Source organism: Tetrao urogallus, assembly GCF_951394365.1.
Source record: "Tetrao urogallus genome assembly, chromosome: 1".
Lineage (NCBI taxonomy): Eukaryota > Metazoa > Chordata > Aves > Galliformes > Phasianidae > Tetrao > Tetrao urogallus.
This window is the reverse complement of record NC_136813.1, coordinates 184,613,605-184,638,779: the sequence shown is the minus strand read 5'-3', so window position 1 is coordinate 184,638,779 and position 25,175 is coordinate 184,613,605. Positions and strand designations below refer to the sequence as shown.

At 36.0% G+C, this 25,175-nt stretch overlaps 1 protein-coding gene across 1 annotated transcript in view; it reads left to right on the top strand.

Moving 5' to 3' along the window:
* Positions 1–21,672, top strand: part of SEMA3E (semaphorin 3E) — a gene marked incomplete at its 3' end in the record, with an annotated part of 125,862 nt that extends 104,190 nt beyond the window's left edge. The window contains exons 8-17 of the mRNA XM_079549579.1: positions 1,211–1,325; positions 1,621–1,690; positions 2,873–3,017; positions 6,704–6,926; positions 9,577–9,668; positions 10,268–10,309; positions 13,459–13,625; positions 18,346–18,413; positions 18,903–19,042; positions 21,220–21,672. Coding sequence (XP_079405705.1) covers positions 1,211–1,325; positions 1,621–1,690; positions 2,873–3,017; positions 6,704–6,926; positions 9,577–9,668; positions 10,268–10,309; positions 13,459–13,625; positions 18,346–18,413; positions 18,903–19,042; positions 21,220–21,672 — 1,515 coding nt within the window. The remainder of the gene's footprint in view (positions 1–1,210; positions 1,326–1,620; positions 1,691–2,872; positions 3,018–6,703; positions 6,927–9,576; positions 9,669–10,267; positions 10,310–13,458; positions 13,626–18,345; positions 18,414–18,902; positions 19,043–21,219) is intronic.
* Positions 21,673–25,175: the final 3,503 nt, after the last annotated feature.

Here is a 25,175-nt window from a genome sequence, read left to right as displayed (position 1 = left end):
CCATATATAACTTAAAACAGAGTATACAGAGTACCAAATAGGACCTAAGACATTATCATTCTCATAGGCTATTGGCTTTCTGAATTCAAGAAGGCATCAAGGCCTGAAGCCAAATTCTTTGCCCTATGTTCTGGTATATGTCAAAATAGATTATTTTGATAACTCCCTCTAGTCTGAAATATATTGACCCGAATGTCTTATCTCTAGCCAAGGGTTAGACCAAAATCCCACAGATCTTTCTCCTCCACATGTCCAAAACTCCGAATGATTTATCCTCCAGACATTACCTTAACAGCCTTCACTCTGTATGCTGCACTTCAAATTTGATTTCATGAGTATAAAAAGTCAAGAGCTAGCTAGTGATTTGAGAACTGGCCTTTTTATCAGCTTTTACATTTTCATTTGTGTTGTAACAGGTTTTACAACTCAGAGGCATCTATCCTGTATATATCTTGTTTTCTAAGGAAAATGGATTTTTTTTTTTTTTTTTTTTTAGGATGTCAATGTGAAGATGAGAAAATCCATTAATTTCAGTAGTATAAAGTTGTGAGAGGAATTTAGCAAGCCTCTTACAGAACATTCAGTATGCACTTACACAACCCACCTCAATATCAGGCCATAGCTACTGAGAATGCTATTTAAAGTTGAAGTCTGACTGCTGAGTTAAATGCATCATTTTATTAACAAACCCAAGAGAAAAGAAAAGAAAAACAAAAAAGTGTCAGCCATAGTAAAGTGGGAATTAAAGTTGCTGAAAAATTGCTAAATTGTTAGAACATCTTATAGACACTTGCCTCAGACTTTTCCAGCTGTACCAGCTGTATAAGTTCAGGGCTTCAGTTTCCAACAATGTTCATTAAACCTTGCAATGAGTGCCTGAAGCAGAACTATGTTTTGTTAGCGTACTCATTACATCCAGTTAACCAAAAAGAGAAGGTTTACAACAGCTGTATTTTTAATCTATGCAGGGATGCAATACCGAATTTAAAAATTCTTACAAACCCACAAGTCTTATAAGGCCTGGACTTGATCAGTGCAACCTTGCTTGCATCTTACCATCTCCAAAGCAGATGGACTGTACTAGTAATGGACATGTGGTCTGAAAATGCATGCTTTTGACATTAAGAGATACGAGAGACTAATTCAGAGGAGATGTTTGTGCTTCTAGAGTTATTTAAATTACCATAAGTGTTTGTTTCTTTTTGTGCAGAATGACATGGGAGGACAGCGAATGCTTGTGAATAAATGGAGTACTTTCCTCAAAACCAGACTAGTTTGTTCTGTGCCTGGGAGAAATGGAATTGATACGCATTTTGATGAATTAGGTAAATACCCTAAACTGCAACAAACTTAAAATAAATGTAGAAAAATATGTACATTCATGATAACACATCTTAGTTTATACTGTACATGTTTTCATTAGTAGAAAACAGACATATGGAGTTGGTTGTCATCAATTATGGCTTTACTCATTGTATTGTTTTTAAAGAATGCATCTAATATCTACATTAAAAAATAGCATATATAAGTTAAATAAGATTACCCCTGCAACAAACAATGAAGTGCCTCTTTTGGGACTGAGAAAATTAGTTTGCTGTTAATAATATTTATATTTTGCAGAGGATGTGTTTTTGCTGCAAACTCGTGATAACAAAAATCCAGTGATATTTGGCCTCTTCAGCACTACAAGGTAAACAACTAGAAGAAAAAATAGCAGCAGTAGAGGAATGTTTGAACAGGCTATCGAACAGACAGAAGAGCTTCATGATGAATATCACAGAGAAAATACATAGCAAACAGTTTAATCCCTGTTCTATTCACAGTGGTCTTTCTTGTTAATGTAAAAACTGCTTTTTGATGGTGGCTTGAAGTCTCACATCATGATACAGTTTATCTGTTTCCCAGAAAACATGAATTAACTAAGTATTTCTCTAACTGATAATTTTCTAGTGCCAACATTTATGTACTCCTGCATGGTTATAAGAGCAGTCTATGAAAACCACCTGCCTTCCTTGAAGAGCTCCACTGTAATTCAGCATTAAGTAGATAGTAGCTTAAATTCCTGTTAACTTCTTAGCGTAACCTAAATCATTAGCTGTGGTGTTGCTGGTGGCCTCCTTTTCCAAATCAGTGTAATCCAAGTGCAAGCTTGTTTCTTGGAGATCTAACTTTAGGATGTAACTGATAGAGAGGAGCAGCTATGCTATGGCCGGCATTTTGCTTTGTTGTTTCATTGTTTTTTAAGAAAGATGGACAGATATAGTCCTCTAAGGAAATTTCCACATATCAGTTCTTGCTGGCTCTCTATGCCAGCAGGAAGAGGTGAACACCTAACTAAAATTATCTGGATCACCTTCTGGAGACTTCAGAGAGAAATATTTTGCAAGGAGCATTGATGCTTCTTTAAAAATAATGAATTGCTTCTCCAGAACTAAGAGTGTCAGATGTATAAAATTTGAAAGGAAAAAGATATTATATGTAGATTGATCTACACAGATTAGTCTTTATGATCTAATAATTCTGACCAGCATTCCCATACACTGACACAAAGACATAAAAGACCTGAGTTGAGTTTTTTGAGTTTCCTGCCATTCCTCTCTCATATTTAGAGCCTGTGATCATCAGCCTGAAATTTGGAGATAAAAGCACTGAGCTTTCTCAGAGAAGTATTATAAACATATATATATATTAATATTTTATAAACAACACTGCATATAGTAGTTGCAAGAAAAGCATACAGGAAAAATAAAGTATTTTTTCTCCCTGAGTACTGTTGATGTGAGACTTCTTTTTAATTACATAATAATACCAGTATAACATGTAGCAAATACAGCATACTGTTTTAACAATGTCTCTGAATTTTACTTCATAGCAATATATTTAGAGGATATGCTATATGTGTTTACCATATGGCAAGCGTCCGAGCAGCCTTCAATGGACCATATGCTCATAAAGAAGGACCAGAATACCACTGGGCTCTGTACGAAGGGAAAGTACCTTATCCTAGACCTGGTTCAGTAAGTACAATCTATTTTCCATGCTTTTGTTAATGTAGATGAACTTAGGAAGAAAAAGCAGTTAAGTATACAGGATTTTTCAAAATGTTACTGGGACCTAAATTCAGCAATTTTGTGTTAAGGGCCAATATCCTGAATATAAAAGAAAATGGAAGAGAAGGAAAAGGGAAAAGGAAAGGGGAAATTGAAAGGGAAAGGGAAAAGAAAGGGAAGAAAAAGAAGTTTCTGAAGTTTTTATTTTTGTCATATTCTTAGCCCAGGAATTTCATGTCCTACCTCAGTGGGGAGGAGATCAGTGGTGCGTGAGGGTGCCCTTTGCATTGCGGGCATCCATCATCACTTCACAGATTGTGCACATCCAGGGCCTCCTTCACCTTCCCCTTCCTGCTGTAAGTCCTACAACAGGCAATGCCAGAATAACCCAGAGAGAAACATCACTATTTCTTCTTGTCCAACGTCTTTTGGCAATACAACCTACAAAGGAGCTTTCCTTTACAGTCATCGAAGTTCTATCCTTTAATGTGTCCATATTGTGCAGATATTTTATTCTGTGAGATGCAAAGACGTTTCTAATAGCTGTTTGGCTAAAACCCACACATAGCTTTCACAGTTCACCTCTTTTATCTTCTCACAGGCTAAGAACTTGCTCTATTGAGCTTAACGGTGGAATAAGCAGTTGCTGAAGCATTACTTTCAGTGTTGTTTTTCCTTCTATAACTGAATCAATATTCTCTTTTGCACTAAAAGCAATCATTTGCAGAAGTAAACATTTATCCCCAAATCACAGGAATGAGAGATTAAAAGGCCTATTAGCTTATCTAGTCCATGCCAGTACAAATTTTCTCTCTACAGTACAATTTTAAATGCATTCCTCTCTTATTTTAAATTACTGTTTATGTCTTCTACTGGAGTTAGAGAAATAAGTCGAAGTACAGAATTGGATGCTAAAAAAGAGATTATCTCGAGTTCAAATGTTATCATTTGACCATCTTGACCACTGTAATTGTGCTGATACCAATACCAAATGTTGGTTTTTTTTTTTTTTTTTTTTATTACTTAATGTTGATTGAAGTAAATCATCAGTATTGAGTCAGAATGGAAAAACAGATAAATGTTTATCAAATTTTGAGCAAAACACTATAATTCAAAGAAATTAAAGTTTTCTTCTTTGACATATTTAATAGAAAATTTAAGTTTTTACAGTTTTACCAAGTAATGAGATATATTATGCATGGATTGTAAAATGGGTGTATATTTTACAAAGATGACATGATACAAGTTCTCTAAGTAGTATTCATTTTATCTGCAGGCAGTAAACCTCTCATACGTTGTTTCAACTGGAGCTGAAATAGGCAGGAATTCAGTATTAATGGCTACAGTAGCACACAGATAGCATTACTTTTATTGAAGATTGAAAACCATTTGTTGGCAAGAAGGACAGAGCGTTGAGCCAGCAATTGAGCAAAGCTGACAATAATTTACAGAAAGGCTCTATTAAGATCCACTCAGAATCAATTCTTCCTTGGCTCTGAATACCCACATTTCTTTTATAGTAGATTGAAGACTCCCTAACAGGCAAGGCACAGGAGCTGAAGCAGATATAAAAAAAGAGAGCAAATAATTTTCCCAAAAGAAGTATTTCTCGAGTATTAATCAGTTAATCATATTTGTCTATAAGTTGCAGAGCACATCACAGTCTGGAGTGGCTGACTATGCCAGCTAATAGAAAATTAATTCATTTTTGGCTGCTCATCAAGGGTACAGCTTAGAGGTCTTTTCAACACTTTTCCAGTAGCAAGAAGTGAAACTGTAGTCCATAATCTGTTTCCAAAGAACAGGTCAGTGTATTGGTAAGGTGAATCAGAGTTGTTTGAGTTAGAAGGGACCTTAAAGGTCATCTAGTCCAACTCCCAACTACCTATTACCTTTTCCATTACAAAGGTGACAGCGACAAGAGGCCAGAAATACCTATTATTAGGCATCTCTGTGATTCAGCACTCTTTCATCTCAGCTATTGAATGGGAAAAAAATGGAGTCTATAAGGAATAAGAAATAGCTAAGAGCTAAATAAATAGAAAATCACTGCTAGAATTGCAGTCTGACAGATTTTATAGTTTGCTATTCTGAATTCTCCTTAAAGCACTGTTTGGTGTTTTTTTTTTTTTTTCAATATTCTAGGTTGCTATTCAAACAATTTGCTTAATGTATTAAGACAGTGATGCTTCTGAAAAAGACATCAGTTACCTCAAAAACGTTTCTCATAGATTTCAGAGATGGCTGCATCTACTGTTTCAATTCCAGACTAGCAGATTTTATTTAATTAAAAACAAGAAGCCTGCAAAAGATTATTAAATCTCTCTAAGACTGGAACTTTACAAAGGGAAATTGACAATCCCTATTCATTTGATATGCTATTCAGTGCATGGAAAGCAGAGGCTTAGCCTATCTTCAAGCTCCTGCTCTGTCTCTGCATGGTAAATAGCCACTAAAACTCCATCACTAGGTTGATTATGTAATTACTTTAAAGTCAACACTGAACAAATACTTTCCTGAAGCTAAGCCCAAAAATTAAAAACAACCATTGCCCCATTTGAGAAGAGCAGGAGTTTGTTCTTGTCAATTGCAGCTGGCAGCAAGTTTAAAATTACTGTTTCTGGTAAACAATGAGTATTTTATTTCATTTTATTGATTGAAAAAGTCCAGTTTAAGCAGGGAGATGCTGCTAATGTGGCTTTGCTTGAAATGCTTCTTAAAACCACACTGCCTTATGAATATTTGGAGAAAGTAAATGGTTACTGAGATATTTCCAGCTTAATCATAAATGGTTCCAATTAGACATGAAGCAAACTCAAAATGTAGAATTTATGTGCAGTTAAGGAAAACCACATCCTTTGCAAAGCATCCTAAAGTTAACTTCTCTATTTAACACATTAAATTATCCCTAATTGCACACTTGACCAAAGGAATAAGCCTCTTTTAATCAGTCATTCACATGAAGTGTATTTGCTTTACAAAATGGTAGACTGATCAATGCAAACACTGGTATTTCATACTAAAGCATGATATATAATACTTTAATCATGAGATAGAAATTAGAATAAAATTTAATACTGTTAAAATAGTGGAGATCAAGAACTACTGTTCCCACTGGCATAATTTTTAGTCGTGCTTAGTATATTATGATAAAGTATTTTGCAATCACAAAGCAATTAAACTAGAGATTGATTTCAAAAATTACTTCCCTGATGACTTTAGACAACTATCTATCTTCTGGAGTAGGAAACACCTTTCTCCTACCTCTGTCAATGGCCATTTTGATTACAACTTCAATATAAATCTGAGAATGAAACAAATGTCTTTTTTTTTTTTTTTTTTTTTTTTTTTTTGCCAAAATCTGAATGCATCAATATTTAGTCTGCTCTTACTATACCAGACAGGAAGGAGTCTCTAAACATGGGATTGCCAAGGCTCTTCTCAGATTAATAGACCTCGACTGGCTTCTCATGATTCGTAATCCACACATGCATAAAGCATAGACTTCACAGTCACAGATCCTATAGTGTTTTTCTGTGCCTATTATAATGCCAGGTTTTGTGCAGACCTGTCATCACCCCTATGAACAATGCTAGTCTCAGACAATTTACTTGGCAAACCTTCAGGATAATCCGTGTTTTCTGTTTTTGCAGTGTGCCAGCAAAGTGAATGGTGGTCTGTACACTACCACCAAAGACTATCCTGATGAAGCTGTCCATTTTGCCAGGAGTCATCCATTGATGTATCAGCCCATCAAGCCTGTTCATAAGAGACCAATTCTAGTAAAAGCAGATGGGAAGTACAACCTTAAGCAAATAGCTGTGGACAGGGTGGAAGCTGAAGACGGGCAATATGATGTGTTGTTCATTGGCACAGGTAAAATAAAGAAAACTACAAATACAACTGTTTCAATAGGTTTTTGAAGTCCAGGATGAAGGAAATTTTCTAAAGTCAAAAAAAAAAGCATTACAACAGCCCTCTCTGACAATAACTCTGGTCATGACTGAGCCAATCTGCACTCATAACCTTACAGAAGAGGGTGGTCATTCTACACTGCTGTTACTTCACAGAAAAATTATGGTAGGAAAAACTTCTAAAGAATAAGAACAGAGACTAAAGTATAGAATTTACCAGCAAGATCATTCCAAAAAAGTAATCTTGATACAATTTCTGGAATTTTTAAAACTTCACAACACAGTCATGTATCTAAACATTCTCAGCTGGGATTTAGATTCTGGGAGAAACACAGGTGATATGATCTTCAAAAACATCAGTTCAAGTTTATTCCAATTTTTATCTTTCCCATTTCTGCAGTCCACAAGTCTGTCTAATATTGTTAAAAAGAAACTGACAGCTTCTAGGCTTGGGTTTTGACACAGCTCAAGGAAGGAAGGTAGGTATACTCAAGTGTATAGTTAAAAAAAAATATATTAGAAAATTTCTACCAAGTTTTCATGTCTTTCCATTACACTGTTTTCAAAATTTACATAGAGCTTATTTAAATTGAATTTTTTAAACACCTACCAAAAGTAAGTATAAGATAAATTACATTACAGGGGTATGGTACAGAGTTGCTGTAACCTTAAGCAGATAGAGAAGAAAAAAAGCACATTCTAATGGTATTTGAAAAATAAGAAGCCTTCAGAAAATAAGAGCAAAACTTAGAACTAAAGATGACTGGTCATGTCTAATCTGCTTGGAAAAAATCCAAGGATTCATATATTCAGATTTTATCAAGTTGACAACAGGAGTGGTGACACAAATCACTTTGACTATTTTGACTAGGCAAGCATATACTGAGAATTATTTTTTACTTAATGAAATGCCTCTGATAAGCACTTTTCAGTGCTGAAAACACTCAGAAGAAGCATACTCATAGAAAAGCAAAAGCTTATTTATACTATTTATGTATTCCAAGCTTTTAAATTGCCTCAGTACAGTCTCAGCTCTGGATTTAGTGTGGTCTATAAAACATTGTCATATATCACCTATGTCTCTAATGCAGATTTAATAATGGTTACTAGGTTTTTCATATTTATCACTCTTGCATTTATGATTGAGATGTCAGATATTTGTACACAAGTCCTCTACTCAGCAAAGTTGAAACAAATGAGACTTAAGTATGCACTTCAGGGTTGTTCTGAACTGGCACACAACAGCTGCTTAGTTTTGAGATGTCCAATCTCAGATGACAAGAAATTTCATCATAGGAATTTGACCTTTAGAAACTGTAAGTCAATTTCTTCAATCTATGTTCTGGCAAAGTTCCCATCAGGAAGCTCCCTGCTTCTCTTGACAGTATAATATTAGAAAGAGTTAATCCTCTTTTATCTGATTCCAGCACCTTCTATGTAATATTTGTAAGCAGTATTAAAGCTCAGCAGAAGCTTCCTTGAGGCAGAACTGCACGTTAGAAAGGTTTTTCAAAGCAGAAGTGTGAACACCCGGACTAACTTTCCACATATCTGTCAGCAATATTGAAGAATCATAGAATCATTACGGCTGGAAATAGCCTGTAAGATCATCTGTTCAACCATCCACTAATCACCAGTATTACCCACTAAGTCCCTAAGTACCACAACAGTAAACAAGAATTACTTATGAAAATCTGAACTCAAACTGTATTTTTTTTACTGATTCATCACAAAATGTACGTCCTTAGATATTCTCCTTGAGAAGAAGTTCCCCTTTATGTTTGCATCTTTGATCTTTTGCTGAACATTTTTTTCCATTCTTTGTCTGCTCAATATTTCACCTGTAAATCAAAGGTGACAGAAAGGTAACATAAGGAAGGAGTTGGTAGCTGCCATTGTTGATGACAAATTTTCAGATTAAGGAAAGTAAAATGCTTTAATAACAGTCAACAAGACAAAGCTGAAACGGTGGAAGATCAGACGACATTCTTGTGTTTTAATTTCCTAAAAGAGTTGTGCTGACAAATAGACCAATAGATCTAAATTTCAAAGTGCCTTAAATTTTTTGAAAGTATAATTTTTATTTGCTTATCTTTCTTTTATTAACACCTTCAGCTCAACAGCAGCTCAGTGAGAGAAAGAGGACTACATATAAGGAATCCTTGAATTTGTTGGTGTTCTTGCCTGGACGAATGGAGCAGCTGTGAGAAATTAAGGATAGTTAGTAGTTTCCTAACTAGTGTCAACACTCAAGTCCTATAATTAAAACCACTTAACACTCCCATGACTTGATGGACTCCCCTTCCTACTGTAATTTCTTTATCTCAGACATGATCACTGTTTTTGTTCCTTTTGCAGATCACAAGTGTTACGACCTAGACTTTGAAAAACACTAGCTAATTTATCGTGTATCTCAGGGATGTCTCAGATGGCTTAGTTGCCAGATAGGCCAGAGCATGTCATGATGTCTTTGGAACATATTAGTATATATGATTATTTCCTAAGATTAATATGTGTGTCCTGTAGCAGTTATTTAATGTCTTTGAAGGCCAAATAAAAGTTTCCATAATTTTTATTCCAGCATTTTTATGTTTTTTTTTTTTTTTTCCCAGATAATGGAATTGTGTTGAAAGTCATTACAATTTACAATCAAGAGACAGAATCAATGGAAGAAGTGATTCTTGAAGAGCTGCAAGTATTCAAGGTGAACCATGCTGCATATGAAGCATATTTAAAACTGTCTTAAAAAAATTTCAGTTAATTTTTAAAAAATGTGACAAACATCACATAGCAGTTGTCTGCAATAATTTTTCTAATCGTCTATTGTAAGACACAAATTCTTCATTTTCTGTTTTTTTCAATAAACTTGTTAGGAACTATGTTTTGCTATTGCTCTAGGAAATCTGAACAGAGGGCAGAGAAAAGTATGAGAAGAAATTCCTGTTATTTTTAATCTTATCTTCAATTAATGTTTTGTTATGAAGAACATTCCACTTATCACTTTCATTTAGGACAAAATTGATGGCATGAGATAACATTATGTTTGACAGGAAAACTATAGTGTTCCTGTGACTCTTATAATTCTGAAATAAGTGTTGGCTTGTCATTTTTAAATAAACCTTTTAAAGCAGTGCTTCCCAAAACTACAATTTCCTCACATCTTTCTGTAGGATCAGAAATTAGAAAAAATGAAAGTATCTAGCAGTGATGAATACAAGTAAACATCAATGCTATTTTGCCTAATTTATTCTCATAGTAAAGCCATGTTATTTTTTCTAAGCAAGGATGTTTCCTATTTTGTAGGTGCCAATTCCTATTATTTCCATGGAAATCTCTTCAAAAAGGGTAAGTGATGAGTTTCACATGCAAAAATTGTGACTCAGATGTTATAAAGCTAAAAACATTAGGTTAGACAGATAGACAGACAGACAGGGATCTAGCTGCACATAATCTCTAACAAGATCTGGTCTGAAAACATCAAATTGTTTTGTAATGCAAGTTCTGGTTTTTGTTCCTTTATGAAGCATTTATGTTTTCCAATTCTAAGATTAAATCTGTTAAATCAGTCTCTGTATTTTACATGTATTGTTCACGCAAAAACAAGTAAAAAAGCAATTCGATCCATGAGAGATTGGCAGAGAATCACTATAGGGATTAGCTTGGTGGATATGACAACTCAAGGAAAAGCTCCTTGCTGATAAATGCAATATAGACTTCAGCTCTATGGCAATCTAAGTTCTAAATAAGCCTTACTGGATGTCCCATATATTCAGTTGCCAAAGAAGGCAGAGCTGTTTGGACCTGACTACCTTCAGAGTTTCTGCTAGCCTCTCCTAATACGAATACTTCAGTTACTATTCTTGTAAATAGATACTCATCTGTACCCTATCGTAGATATGGACCCATCTCAGGATGGAGCAATATAAACATCCCAGGATGCTTATTTCTTAATGTAGACAACTATTGCAATGTAAGTGCATAGAAATGCAGTGAAACAAAACTGACAAAGAAGGAAGATTGCTTTAGTAGTAGGTTGATTGTACCCCAAAGGTCATTTTAGTTTTAGTGGCTAGTCAACTTGCATTTTTTTGTAGTTAATGTAGAAAGACAAACTCCTCTGATAATGATTTGGGTGAGGATCCTAACTTAATGTTTTTTTCTGAATTATTTCCTGGATCAATTTATTTTTTCCATAGACTTTGAAAGGAACTCCAGAGACTAGGTTTCCTAACATTGGAACTAAGTGAATGTTTTGTAGAATCACGGAATAGTTTGAGCTGGAAGGGAGGCTTGGAAAAAAAGTATCATTTCAGATATTTCCTTATTTGTACTCAGAGAAATGTCATAGTAAACGGATTGTGCTGGAAGACTGAGAAAGAGATACTGCATTAAAAGAGAAGTAGTCTGCCTCCATTATACCAAATTCCCAAGAGGTCTGCTAACTCTACAATTTCAAGAAGCATCTGGAAATTATGGAGAGAATAGTAGAAGAGTCATCAAAACTATTCAGTAGTTGAATAATAAACGTCCCTGCAGGCAGCAAAAGCAGCTGTACTTTTTCAACATATTAAAGAGAAGAGGGAGAGACAATTGGGCATCCAGACATAGAATTTTACCCAACCTAGTGACTTGCTGTTGTAGCAAAGGAGGGGAAAGGCTTTGAACACTGATTTCAAAGCAATAAAAGTAAATTCAGATTTCTGAATATAGACAAATTTAATCTAGAAATAGCATACAGTTTCCTGGCACTAAGGAAAATTAAATGTTGGAATGCGTGTAAAGGGCTGGCACAAAATCATTTTGTATTTAATATTAGATTTGTGCACAGAAGTATAATTTAGTTAGTTAAAATTTATGTGAAAAAAAAAAAAGTTATGCAATTTCTCTGCCCAAATATTTTTTCTAGTCTGCTTTAACTGTGGAGTTTGTGAGCCTAGCCTACAGGGATCTCTTGCTAGCTTTGTTTCAACAACCCCATAGCATTCACTAGTCTTCACTATGCCAGTGATATAATAAAATATCTTATTTCAGGCTTGAGCTGTTTATCTTTGTGGCTAGGAGAGAATGTTCTCCTTTGATGTTCTGTTTGCTAGATATCAGATGCTTTTTGCTGTTCTCTGATGAACCAAGCTGTACAGTAGATCTTACTCTTTTTAACAGATGAAAGAGAAAATTCCACTTTTCATGTGTCATTGAATGTGCTGTTCACATCTTCTGGGACAGTCGTGTTGCAGCTTTGGCAGAAGAGAAAGAATTCCCCTCTAACAAGGATCTTATGTTTAGTTATCAGATTGAGTTCCTGTTTATCTGTATTATCTCAGCTGAAGAAGAATTCGAACATTGCTGTTACCAGCCTCTCTGGTCTCTTCCATGGGCATTTCTGAGAGTTAAAATTAGTAACCTAAAATATAGAAGAGGTGTAACCAGGGACAAGAATTAACTATTAAGATTAAATTTCATGGTTTGTGATAGGCAAGCCAGGTTAAATGAGCTAACTGCATTTTCCAGCTTTAAACAATTTTAATATAGCATTCTGAAAGCTTGTGCTTTGTTTGGCCATTTGGATAAACCCAGACCAGTATTCATAAGGAATCCTTTTTCTGATTGGAAAAACAGTGGAATTGAGCCATGCAAAAGCAGTTCCTATTGCAGTGCATATTTCTGTGTTCAGTCCATTTTCAGTCACTAGTAACAAGATTTTTCTCAAATCCCTGTAAACTCAAGATGTTCTTTTCTGAATTATCCCATCAACTTCTGAATCACACTGATCATATTTCATTTGCTTTGTAAAGGAAAACTTACATGACTCAAGCACTCTTAGTGTTAATGCTGAGGAAAAAAAAAAGTGTGAAGAAGATAAAGTGTGACCAGTTTATTTATAAGAAAAGACTGAACACTAGCAGAAAAAATATCGACATCCTTTGTACTGAAGGATTATATAAATCATAGTGCTGCAGTGCATTTGTATGTGTTGTATGTGTGAACATACAACACATCTTGTACATGATGTACATCTTGTACATCAAGAGTTAAATATGTACCTGATAACTCCAGTTTTAAGATTGAGGTTGCTTACAACTTTTTCAAATATTTCAATTATCTCAATTATGATCTTTCATTAATATTGTATGTCAAGCATTTTTTTTGCAGATTGGTTAGGTGACAGAAGTGTAAGGAGGGAAGCACTGGAAACTACCTTGAGGAAGAAAAAGAAATGTATAAGTCTCTGTTTAAACACAAAGCTTACAAAGCTGAAACTTCAAAAGTGAGGAAATGCCAAACCATATTTGTTCATTCTAATTTCCTTCTGTTCCTCCGTCCTCATGCATGAGTTTAGACGGTTGACAGTTTTCCTACAGAGTAACTCTGCCTCCCTCAGGTCACAGACTGGATGCACAACAAAGCTGAAACTAATATTTCTTTAAAACTCCTCTTGTTACAGAAGTCATATTGGAAGTTCTAGCAACTTAATCATATGTGTTATACTTTTCCAGCAACAGCTCTACATTGGAACTGAATCAGTTATAGCACAAGTGAAGTTTCACCAGTGCGACATGTATGGCACAGCCTGTGCTGACTGCTGCCTGGCTCGAGATCCCTACTGTGCTTGGGATGGCATCTCCTGCTCCCGATACTACCCCACAGGAATGCAGGCAAAGAGGTGAGAACTGCTTCTTTCTGTGGAATCTGTCTTGTGAAATAGGTTTAGAATGGTTCCTAATACACTGAGGGATTTTTACAAAAGATGAAGCCCAAAGTTTTGAACTAAATGAGTACCATAGACAAATTACATGAATAAACCACAGATGATGGGAATAATATGTGAATGTACATATAATAAAAAGCAAGATAGGACAAGGTAATTAGTTAGGATGTGTAGAAATTTTGGAACCTGAGCATGATGTAAATAGTATGGAATAAGGGGTGGATATTGTCTTAATTTCAGCTGGGACAGAATTCTTTTCTTCTGAGTTTCAGATATGATGCAATGTTTCGGTTCTAGCAGAAGAACAATGTTGATACCACATCAATATTTATAGCTGCTGCTAAGCATTATTATACAGAGCCAAGGTCATTCTCAGTGAAGGGCCCAAGGAGTTGGGAGGGAACAGAATTACGACAGCTAACATAAACTGGCCAAAGGGATATTCCATACTATATGACATTATGCAGGAGTTTTAAAGGGGGTGGAAGTTTATATAGCTCTCTTCCACTGCTCAGAGAGCTGCCTGGACATCAGTTGGGGGGTGGTGAGTAATCTCTTGTGCATCACTTGTTATTTAAATTTGTCATAACTATTATGCTTTTCCTTTTCTCTATCTTAGTGAGTAGTTTTGTCTCAATCCACAAGTTCTACTTTGTTTTTTGTTTTTATTCTCTCCCCCATCCCAGTGTGAAGGGGGAGAGTGAGTGAACAACTGTGTGGTGCTCAGCCACCTGCCAGGTTAAACCACAACAGGCATAAACTGCATTACAAGGAATAATTCATGAATGAAACATATTTATTATGAATTCATGAATGAAACTTTATTATTATGACTACTTAGTTGTTATTTTAAGAAAGTTTTAAACAAACCTCAATTTCCTTTCATTTCTTTTGGTCAGCAAAGAAAAGATGGATGTTTCATTCTTTATAACATCAGGGATGTATTTTGGCAGTATTTATACAGTAAATATATCACAAAGCAATAACATATTTAACAAAATTTGGGGAAAAGAAAAACAGAAGAAGAAGAAGAAAAATAAACAAGAATCTGGTAGCCACACACTTCCAACAGTGAAAGTAGGATGTCTGCAAAAGCTGAGGTTAGATGAATTTATAAATTCAGATTGTTCTGGAGGTCCACTCAAATCATGAACCTAACTTGGGTGCTTTAACAACCGCGGGCAGACTTCTTTCCATTCCAAATTGCTCTTTTATGGCTTCTGGCCCTCATTCTTTGTGCAGTGATTTCCCATATACCTATCATCTTACCCTCCCTCTCAAACCCAGGTTCTCTAATTCAACAACAAAGATACCTGATCTAACATATAAAACATGTATAATTTAATCCAGACCTTTTCACAGCACTTCTAAAAGATAACAAATGCAGAAATCATTGGATAAGGTGGCTTTTTGAGAACTGAGCATTAAAAAGTCAAAAGGAGAAATACAGCCAATGCTAGCATACTTCAAAATATCCTGGAGTTATTACACTGAGGGACAGGTAGGAAAGCTATGCCACTTTTACAAGATTATATAGTCTTCTCGTGTCTCTTGCAAGCAGCCCTATGGGAGGACATAGACTCTGGTTTCCTGCTCCATATGAGAAGACCTTGGCATCAAATTAAGAAAGATGAGCAGATGGGCCAAGCAGATTTATGTCCTACAATGTATATATATAAATTGGATTATTGTAATCATAATGCTTATGGGTAAGTTATCTAAGTCATAAAAACCGCCTGGGGAAGAGAGTAAAGGGATAAAAGGCTGGCTTTTCTACCAGCCTGTTTAGGCTGCACTCACATTTATGTTATTCTGCAGGTTGTTTATTGTCCGTGAAAAGATAAGAGAAACTTGCTCACTCCTTAACTCAGTTTTAGCACATTTTTAGCATATTTCTCACCTAAGACAACTTCCAGAGTAGCAGCCCCTAAGTTCCCTGATAGATGCATTTATCCAGGGTTCAGTGATATGGGCAGTACCCCAGGCACCTTCCTGTGCCTTGCCTCCCTAGCATTCATCAGGTCAGTCTCCAAAAGAAGAAAATACTTCTCTTATCACCCTCCTGCTCTCGAGATAAGAGCTGCAGAAGTGAAGAAGAGATTTACACTCTATTGAATGTTCTCAAGGTCTGTAAAACTTATTTTACATGTAAGGGTTTGGAGAACAGCCAGCAAGGACCCCTAATACTGAAAAGAATAGATAGTATTTTCTTTGTTCACTTTAACTAGCTCAGAACATCTTCATAGTTATGAGCTGTGCAGTAAATGGCAAAGCAAAGAGAGCTCCTCAGGACACACATACAGAAGTTGTTTAATCTACCTTCTGCTGGGATCCAGATGGAAGCATTGCTAGGAAGGGAAGATCTCATGAGACAACATGGAGTTTTCTATTTCTTGGTTATAAGAGTTATCATTTCCTCAGGTGATAATCCTGCCATTGCTCCAGACACAACCGATGCCACACCCCAGAGTAGACACCTCTTTATTTGCCTTAGCCTTGTCTTAGAGTATGGTTTAGACTTTTGCACTAGTTGTATAGGGTGGGCTTCTTAATTGTAAGAGCAGCTGTTGCTAGAGCAGTTAAGAGCACTTAGAGATCTCTTTTAATTCCTGTCTTACTGGTGTTGAACTGAAGATACACAGTATATCCTGCTCCCATTTGTTCACATGCTCTCTGCTTTAGAGCTTAATGCCTGCAAGGTATGAGAAGTGTTTAGAGAAGCATGAAATAGAAAACCTGTAAACTAAGGCACATGCAGGATGTAGAGAACTGCAGCAGAAATTTGAAAAACAAAAAAAACAAAAAAACACAAAACACATAAGCAACCCACTGGTTGGCAGCTGGTACTAATTTGTTTGATTTTGAAAGACTATATTTTAATTCCTTGGAAATGCATAGTCTTTATAATTAATTAAATATGGGACTTAATTAGGGAGACTTAAAAACTGAGCTAAGAGTCCCATAACCCAGTGCTGGCAGTGCAGAATATTACAGTGTCACAGTAGTTACAGGTGAGCAACTCTGGCATGCTGCAGATATTTTAGATGCCAGAAAAAAATTATTTTGCATTTAACTTCAATGCAATATTCTTTGGAAAGCAGAGTTCCAGTATTTAAATAGCTCTGTTAGTTCACTGTTACCTCAGTAATCTGATTTAGGCAGGTTCAGTTTTTATCCAAACAAGCACTAAATTCCACTGATGAGCTTATTTGCTATGCTAACAATTTAGTATTTTTCCTAAGTCTCCGTATTGCTGATCAAGCTGATAGGCAAAAGAATATTTCAAGCATTCAGTTGCTTTTTAAGTTTCTTCTTATAATGCCTTGAAAAATATCTTAAATTGTCTTGCCTTAAATTATATGCTGTCATTTGAGTAAAACGCTTTGCACAGAAAGGATCTGGGTGATAACTTAAATGTCACTCTGCTGACACTCTGTTGTCACTGCTCCCCATTCCTTCCTATTCTTGAAACAGCACTGAAGTGAAGGTACAGGTAAATGCATCTTCCCTCATCTCCATCAAAATGCCACCAAAGAAATATTTATTTCTCCTGAATGGCTACAACAACTGGAAAAATATTGTTATTTTGCAGAACTAGGATTTTTTTAGTTCATCAGGAAGAGTACTAAGTACCTACCTACTCACTGTCCATTTCCTATCAAACAGTGCTGCCTCACAGTGAGGTTTTCATCTTTATTTGTTTTTTTCAAGGTTAATGTCAATTTTATTTGTGCATATTTGTGCAAGAGAATGAGTCTTATGAATAATCTATATACACTGATATGCAAAGCTGGTAGTACTACCACTAACACTTAACAGAGTTATCAGTAAGCACAGCTACCACATCTTTACATTAAAATGAAAAATCCCAGAATGAATTAAATGCTATCACTGAATATCAGCTTCTGTTTAAAAGCATGGATTTTTAACACCTAGTCTGCCTAGAGTTCCCCATGTTGTCCTTGCTGAATTTGGAGATTCTACCACATGCCTTATTACGCTCACATCCACTGTTTGGTCTCCATAAATTTCCAGTAATCATTGATGGGTGCAGTATTTTCCACAAAGAGGAATTCAGTGACACACTTTTGCTTCATACGTACTTCCACGTCAGGTACCATTCTGTCAGACTGCCTCTCTGATGCCATCTGTCTCACAGCAACAAAATGTAATGGAATACAGGCAGGAAGGTTGATCTCTACTTCCATACTACCAATATCCACCTCTGACATTGTGGGCCAACATCATAAAATAGAAGGAGTTCCTAATAATTTCAATAAAGTCTATTTGTGCCTATTATTAAATCTGCCTTGTGTGTATTCATATAGAGTTGTTTGAAACAAAGAATCATAGAATCCTTGGAATGCCCAGGTTGGAAATGGCCTCTGAGATCATCTAACCTTTCATGATAAGTGCAGGACCTAGGCAAGACTGTCTAACACCTTGTCCAGATGAACTTTAAAAGCCTCTTCTGTTGGAAGATCTTTTTTTTTTCTTATAGATGCAATCATATGTAGGTTGAGATAAAACATAAATGAGTATCTTTCTCAAAAGTGCTACATTTTTAGGAACCAAGATTTAGCTCTTTTTGTTTTTAGTGAATACCTCCTCATCATACACCAACAATCTCTGTGCCAAGCACATTTTCACAAGGAATTTTATATTTCCTCTCCAGGCGCTTCCGCAGACAAGATGTACGACATGGAAATGCAGCTCAGCAGTGCTTTGGTCAGCAGTTCATTGGTAATCTACTCACACCTTTACAAACTGTTAGCAAATACCTGGCACAGAAAGTACAGATTTTGCCAAAAGGCAAAAGGCTATACGTTGTCATTTTTATCCAGATAAAAGATTTAATTTGTGGTTATGCTTGAACATATATTATATCCTTCTGTTTAAGTGACTGAAAATCAAGTAGCTGAACAGCTGATAAGAAACAGCCACAAGCAAATAGCAGTATGAAGGGCTGAGACCTGTTTCTTTGTGTGTAGAATCATGGCCCAACTTGCTCCACTTGCTTTATGGCCATCTTCTATGAGAGTCTGAGATGATGGGAAAATTCTCTTAGCAAGTCAGACTTTCACCAGGTGCTGCTTAGCAATAACTATGTGATTGGATGTAGATTAAATTTCAGTCTTAAAAGTAAGTCCAGCCTGAAGTCAGAAGGTGGCAAGAACTGTCAGAAACAAACTGACCTATATATGATGTATTTTTTAAAACATTTCCCTCCAGGAGAAGTCTTGGAGAAGACTGAGGAGCGATTGGTTTATGGAATAGAGTACAACAGCACCCTTCTGGAGTGCACCCCTCGAACCTTACAGGCAAAAGTAATCTGGTTTGTCCAGCGAGCCCATGAAACTAAGAAGGAAGAGGTAACTATCATTAAACCCTAATCTTTTAATTAGTTAAGCACGTGGTTAGGAACATTGCATCTTCACTGAAAGGCCTGTCATCAGTTGCTGAAATGTGCATGAGTATAAGGGAAGATCATGATATTCATCTGAGTCATTATGCTTCACTGAGTTAATAGACTTGGTCATTTCATTTGGTGCATGAGTTCAGCATCATGAAATTGAATAACTGAATAAATATTTGAAATGTAGCTAAACTTGTTAAGGTCTCAAAACAAAAGAGAATCTACCATTTCACTTAATATGTTATCGCATAGGTGAAAAGAGTACATATTACTCCCAATGTTAGACTTGCTTAGCATTTGTTAATTCTTGCTGCCCCACCCATTACATCACAAAGCCTTCTGAAAATGGATTTTGGTGATTCTCTGCTTCTTTTATATATGTTGCCTAATTGTAAAAGTTGGACTAGATGGCCTTTAAAGGTCCCTTCCAATTCAAACAATTCTGTGATTCTGTGATAATTCCTACACCTCATAACTGTTACCATAGAACTGACATGGTACACATCAGTGTAGCTAGCCTTGTTTAGTATATGGGAGCAAATAGGAGAAAAACCTCGGACTATCACAGGGTATAATTGCTTTCCTTGTTGCCTAGCAGCTAGGCTCTGCTGCAAACATGAGACCCCAGCTCATCTGCAGACTGAGTCTGAGGAGAGAGATTAATCTGATACTGAACGTGGACATTTAGAATAAAGAGATCTAAGTAGGTTCTAGTCTTTGTAAGTTGTCATCAATGTCAGAGCAATTTTTGTTGCAGATATAGCCCATAGTGTCATCTCATATTAAACTAGACATTTTCATTTCATCATTGACTAGGCAAGCCGTTGAATACAAAAGTAAACAAGGATGCCACATGCATCTGTAGATATTTAAAATGAACACATTTCTTCCTGATGTTTCAGTCTAGTCTCAAATCCCAGCATAGTTCTTCATATTTTGTATTTTCCCATGTATTTTCCTAGAAGATCCCAATCCACTAATCATAATTATTCTTACAATAAAGAGACCTGGTCTTTCAGTCTTTAATGAAACCTGAGGATTTTTACTGGGGAGGTAGGAGGAGGAGATGTGTTGTGTTTCCTTTTAGACTTAGCATCTCAGATACTAAGGAATAGAAGTGTAAATTCAGACTCTAAAGTTTCAGTACATTTTTATACTACTAGGATGAATTTATTTTAATGCTTTTCTTTTATATTTATTCCATTTTACATGAATAATTCTATCGTCATTAGAAAAAGATTATCCCAAGCAGAGAGAAGCACTTCTACCAAATATTCAGGATCTTACTGTTAAATAAAAAGATAAGGATTCCATTCTGCTGGGCATTTCTGCTGGCTGGTTCAGACAGCTGTATACTCTCTGCATATGTGCATGTCTGAATGCCCTGTATTTAATAACTTAGTTTTCAGAAACTGCAGGGGGAATTCCAACATGACACTCGGAACTGAGGCTTCAAGATCATGATGGTCCTACAGTGAGATTTCAGGTTGGGCATTAGGAAAAATTTATCTGAAAGAGTGTCAGGTGTTGGAACGGGCTGCCCAGTGAGGTGGTGGACTTACTGACCCTGGAGGCGTTCAAGAAACGATTAGATGTTGTACTGAAGGATGCAGTGTAGTGGGAAATATTGGTGATATGTGGACGATTGGACTGGATGACCTTGGAGATCTTTTCCAACCTTGGTGATTCTGTGATTCTATGATCTGAAAATGTCTGTGAGTGTTGCTTCAAAAACATTTGACAATTTAAAAGAGCATTCACATGGATAATTATGGCAGGTCAGCTGACAAAAGCCCACGTGTTTTCCATCCAGAAGTTCATTCGAATGTTTCAACCTAACTTCTTTCTGTGATTTAGCCACGAATGACTAACCCATGCTGGGAAAGCAGAACTGTCTGCTCCACTGTCTGTTCTGTCACGCTTGCCAGATTTTGTAGACTGCTTTCCTTTCACAGCTCAACTTCTTCTTCAAGTAAATATTTTATTTGCTTACAAACAGTGAAATAAAGGGTCTTGGATCCTTAATCTGCCTCTTAACATTTAATATTATATTCCTGAAAGTACTTTTCATTAAAAAAATGCACCAATGCAATGCAGTAATGCACTCTCCTCTATGCAACTATCTCTTTTCAGGTGAAGACAGATGATAGAATAATCAAAATGGACCTCGGCCTCTTATTTCTGAAGCTGCATCGGCTGGATGCAGGAACTTATTTTTGTCAGACAGTGGAACACAGCATAGTTCACACTGTTAGAAAAATCACCCTGGAAATAGTCGAAGAAGAACGTGTAGATGAAATGTTCAATAAAGACTATGAGGAGGAGATATCTCACAAAATGCCGTGCCCAATGCAGAGCAACATACCTCAGGTATCAAAACCATGGTACAAAGAATTTCTTCAACTGATAGGTTACAGCAACTTCCAGAGAGTGGAGGAATACTGTGAAAAAGTCTGGTGTACAGATAAGAAGAGAAAAAAGCTGAAAATGTCTCCATCCAAGTGGAAATATGCCAATCCTCAGGAGAAGAAGGCAAGAATCAGGCCAGAGCACTACCGGTTGCCCAGGAACATAGCTGACTCTTGATGGACAAATTCCATCTTCTGTTTCTGGGCAAAATTTTATTTGGACTTCAGTAAGAGGGAAAAATCAGCTTGGTTTTGGTAAATGAAACAGGTTTATATGTATAAAATATCAGGACTGAAAACAAATATACTATGGTAAGTTATACCGTACACTCATGACTGTTTAGAAGCATTTTACACAAAATTTTATCTGTTTCTAAGTAGGTCAATGCAATCAGAGTTTTGCTTTAGGAAGGATGTGACAATCTTCAGACTTTGAGTGCTTGAATCATTTTCCTGTGTGGACCAGGCTTGTGCTGTATATTGTTGCATATGATGGCATATTTAAGTAAATTCAAATAAGCATTCACAAGAGGGTGAAATATAGAACATGTATCTTTCATTGTTTTCACAAGTTTCTCATAGTTCTAAAAGCAGCATGTCTTAAGATCTTACATTTTGATTGTGACCAGTTTGAATTCATCACTGAGAGCAGTGAGATTTGTTAATATGGTGTCCTGCTTTTCCTAAAGATAATGAAGAGAAACCGTATTTACTTCCCACCGTTATTTGTCTCATCAGTTATTTATTAAGCACAGTGTACTGTTACAGCTAAATAATATTACCTAGTAACTTAATGTAAGTCAGGTGCATGCTGGGAACACAAAGAGAATGAAATTCTTCGACACATCTATACAGAATGTTGGAATAATGGTTTAGACAGAAAGCAAGCCTATCTTGTCTCTAATAATGGGCACTGCCTTAACAACACAAATTAAGCGACTGCCCTCTTGTGGCTAAACAAAGCAAATCTGATGGTATCATATTTTCTCAAGTAAGTGTAGCTAAGTATTCCTAGATCCACAGATGGTTTGTTTTCAGCATATACTTCTCGTCTCCATGTGCCAAATCCACAGATTTAGAAGGTAGTGTTGGAAGTCACTCATCCTGAAAAGACAGCATTTAAAGTAATACTTTATGTCATTAATGTACTTTTGGGATTAAATGCAGTAATACAAAGTTAGGAAGTAGACTGAAACAGGAACAGCATTATGCAGCTGCTTTTCTACAGTGTTGTCTGATCTAGGCAAACTTTCCTGATGCATGATCTCTGGTCAGAAGAGCTCTTTTCTGCTCTTGTGATTGATACTAGGAGGAGATCAAAGTAGTAAATTTACAATCTAGGACTTTCAAGACTTTTCCTAAAAATGAAAAAACAAAAACAAACAAACAAAAAACAAACAAACAAACAAACAAAGCAAAAGAATACTTTTATTTGAGCCCAAAAGCAGCTGCATAAAATGTAGAAAATATATCAGTTCACTACTTGGAAAATCTGGTATTACAAAATGGGCTGCATATATAGAAAGAAATACATAAATTAGTGGAAAAATAGGGAAGTTATAAGCACAAATGAGTTAAAAATGAGTTAACTCCTCAAATAGAAACATGATGCCGGTAGAGTAAATAGCCAAGCTGTTACAGACTTTGATGCTGCCAAGAAAATATACAAAGGATTCACCAGTTGTAATGAGGTTCACGCACAGCTTCAGCTTCTAATCAGAAAGCAGAGTTTTGAATTAATGAGAATTAACATCCTGGAGAACAGAGATCTGCTAGCTTTGCTCTGCTGATGCAGTGGATGGATGCTGATGCAGTGCCCTCCAAGCACTATGTGAGAGGGTCTCGGAGCAGGAGTAGGGAGCATTGCTGGAAACTGACAGTCCCAGAGTTTGGAAAGAGCCTGTGTCACACTGCCAGCAAGTGCTCATAAAACAACAGATAAGCCTTTCCATCAGCATCATCTTAAGGAGAACAATTTATCAGGAAGTTTGTACTTTGTTTAGCTAGATTGCCTGTCTGAGAGATGGGAATGGACACTGCGCATTGGCTTGCATGAATGTGCAAGGTTGCTAACTTTGATCTGATACAGAAGACTGGTTAAATTCACTTTTCAGTGGCAGTTTAATGGAACTTAGCTCCAGTTATGATCTCTGATTATTTACAACTACATGGAAAACTTTAGCACTAAAGACTATGACAGAGAGAACACAGAATAAGCATTTCTAATTTATATTTGATCAACTGTAAAATTTACCCTGGCATCCCTAAGGCTGGAAAGCTGCTAAAACGCTATTAATATCTTCGGATGAATTATGAAGCTCACTTCTTTTCAGTAGTAATGGGAGTTATATTTTATCTTTTTTTTTTTTTTCTGATTAAGTTGTTTTTTTTTTTCTGATTAAGTATCTGGTGCCAAATGTACCTTTAATGGATTGTGAGAATAAAGAACAACAGCATCTCAGCCTGATGGAAAAAAATATGACTTTATGCCTCATTCTGAGATTTCAGGTAGAAATCAGGACGTTATATGCAGACAAGCATTCCTGATTTAATATGAGTGTGTATTTTAGCTCCCCATCCCTTTAGTGGTTACATATGGAGAATTCCGTTAAACTTTTAGTAAAAGTTTAAATTTCTAGCTCGCACCTTGCAACTTCCCTGAGTATTCACAGCTAAAAGATCTTTTTCAGAGTGCTACAACATCAATGGAAGAGGAGAAAGACTGACAGTAATGTATTTTGGAAGGATACGCTCAAATGTGCTCATACACAATGTTATTTAAAATGCTTCTTTGTATATATGGGGGCATTGTCTGCTTCTTTTCATTACGAGTTTGATGTATTTTGTATGTGCATGAAGTGTTCAAATTAGAAATATAATTAAGAATCACATTTGGCTGACATCATTTGTATTATTTCTCATAATTCAGTTTTACCAGACAATAAGATCATGTGTAGATCACATGTGTGATCATGAATAGATTTAGTCTTCCAAAGTCAGGTGGATTTGGGAAGGTTATGAATAAAGCAGCATCTGTTACACAGACATATTTTTGAGAGTGGAACATGGCTAAAACCAGAAGATTCTAATTTATAGACATTTATTGAGAAACAACAAGCTGGAAAACCTTTGAGTTCTGCCCTGCTGCTTGATGAAAACAAACAAAATGATCGTGTGGATCTTGTACTAAATACTTAATTTCCTCTCATTTTTCTGTTGTCAGTGAGATTATCGCCACTGGTACAAACTACTGTTGTCTCAGATTGTTGGGAGATCTAGTTGGGAGAGTGCTAGCCTGAAGTGAAATTCCTGCCTTGTATGTATCAAAATAGGCCTTTAGGCTAAACTCAAATAATAAAACACATTTCTTTATGCAGAACTGATTTATGAAATAGATAAAAATAATTGCCTAATCCAGATGCCCCAAAAGCAGTCATATTGCAGGAAGTGTTGAGTTAACTGATACAGTTAAGGAGTTTTACTTTTTTTTTTTTTTATTAATTTTTGGAGAAGAAAATATACTTTTTCTCAAAATGTAGCCAGCCAGTTACTCTTTTAAAAAGTCCATTAATTCCCTTAGTCTGCCTCGGAGCAGTAAAGCTGGAGCTATTAATGCAACTTTATATCTCTAGGTCCAGAAGGTACAAATGCCTTTGAAAGCTGTGCTGTCCAGATAAGAGG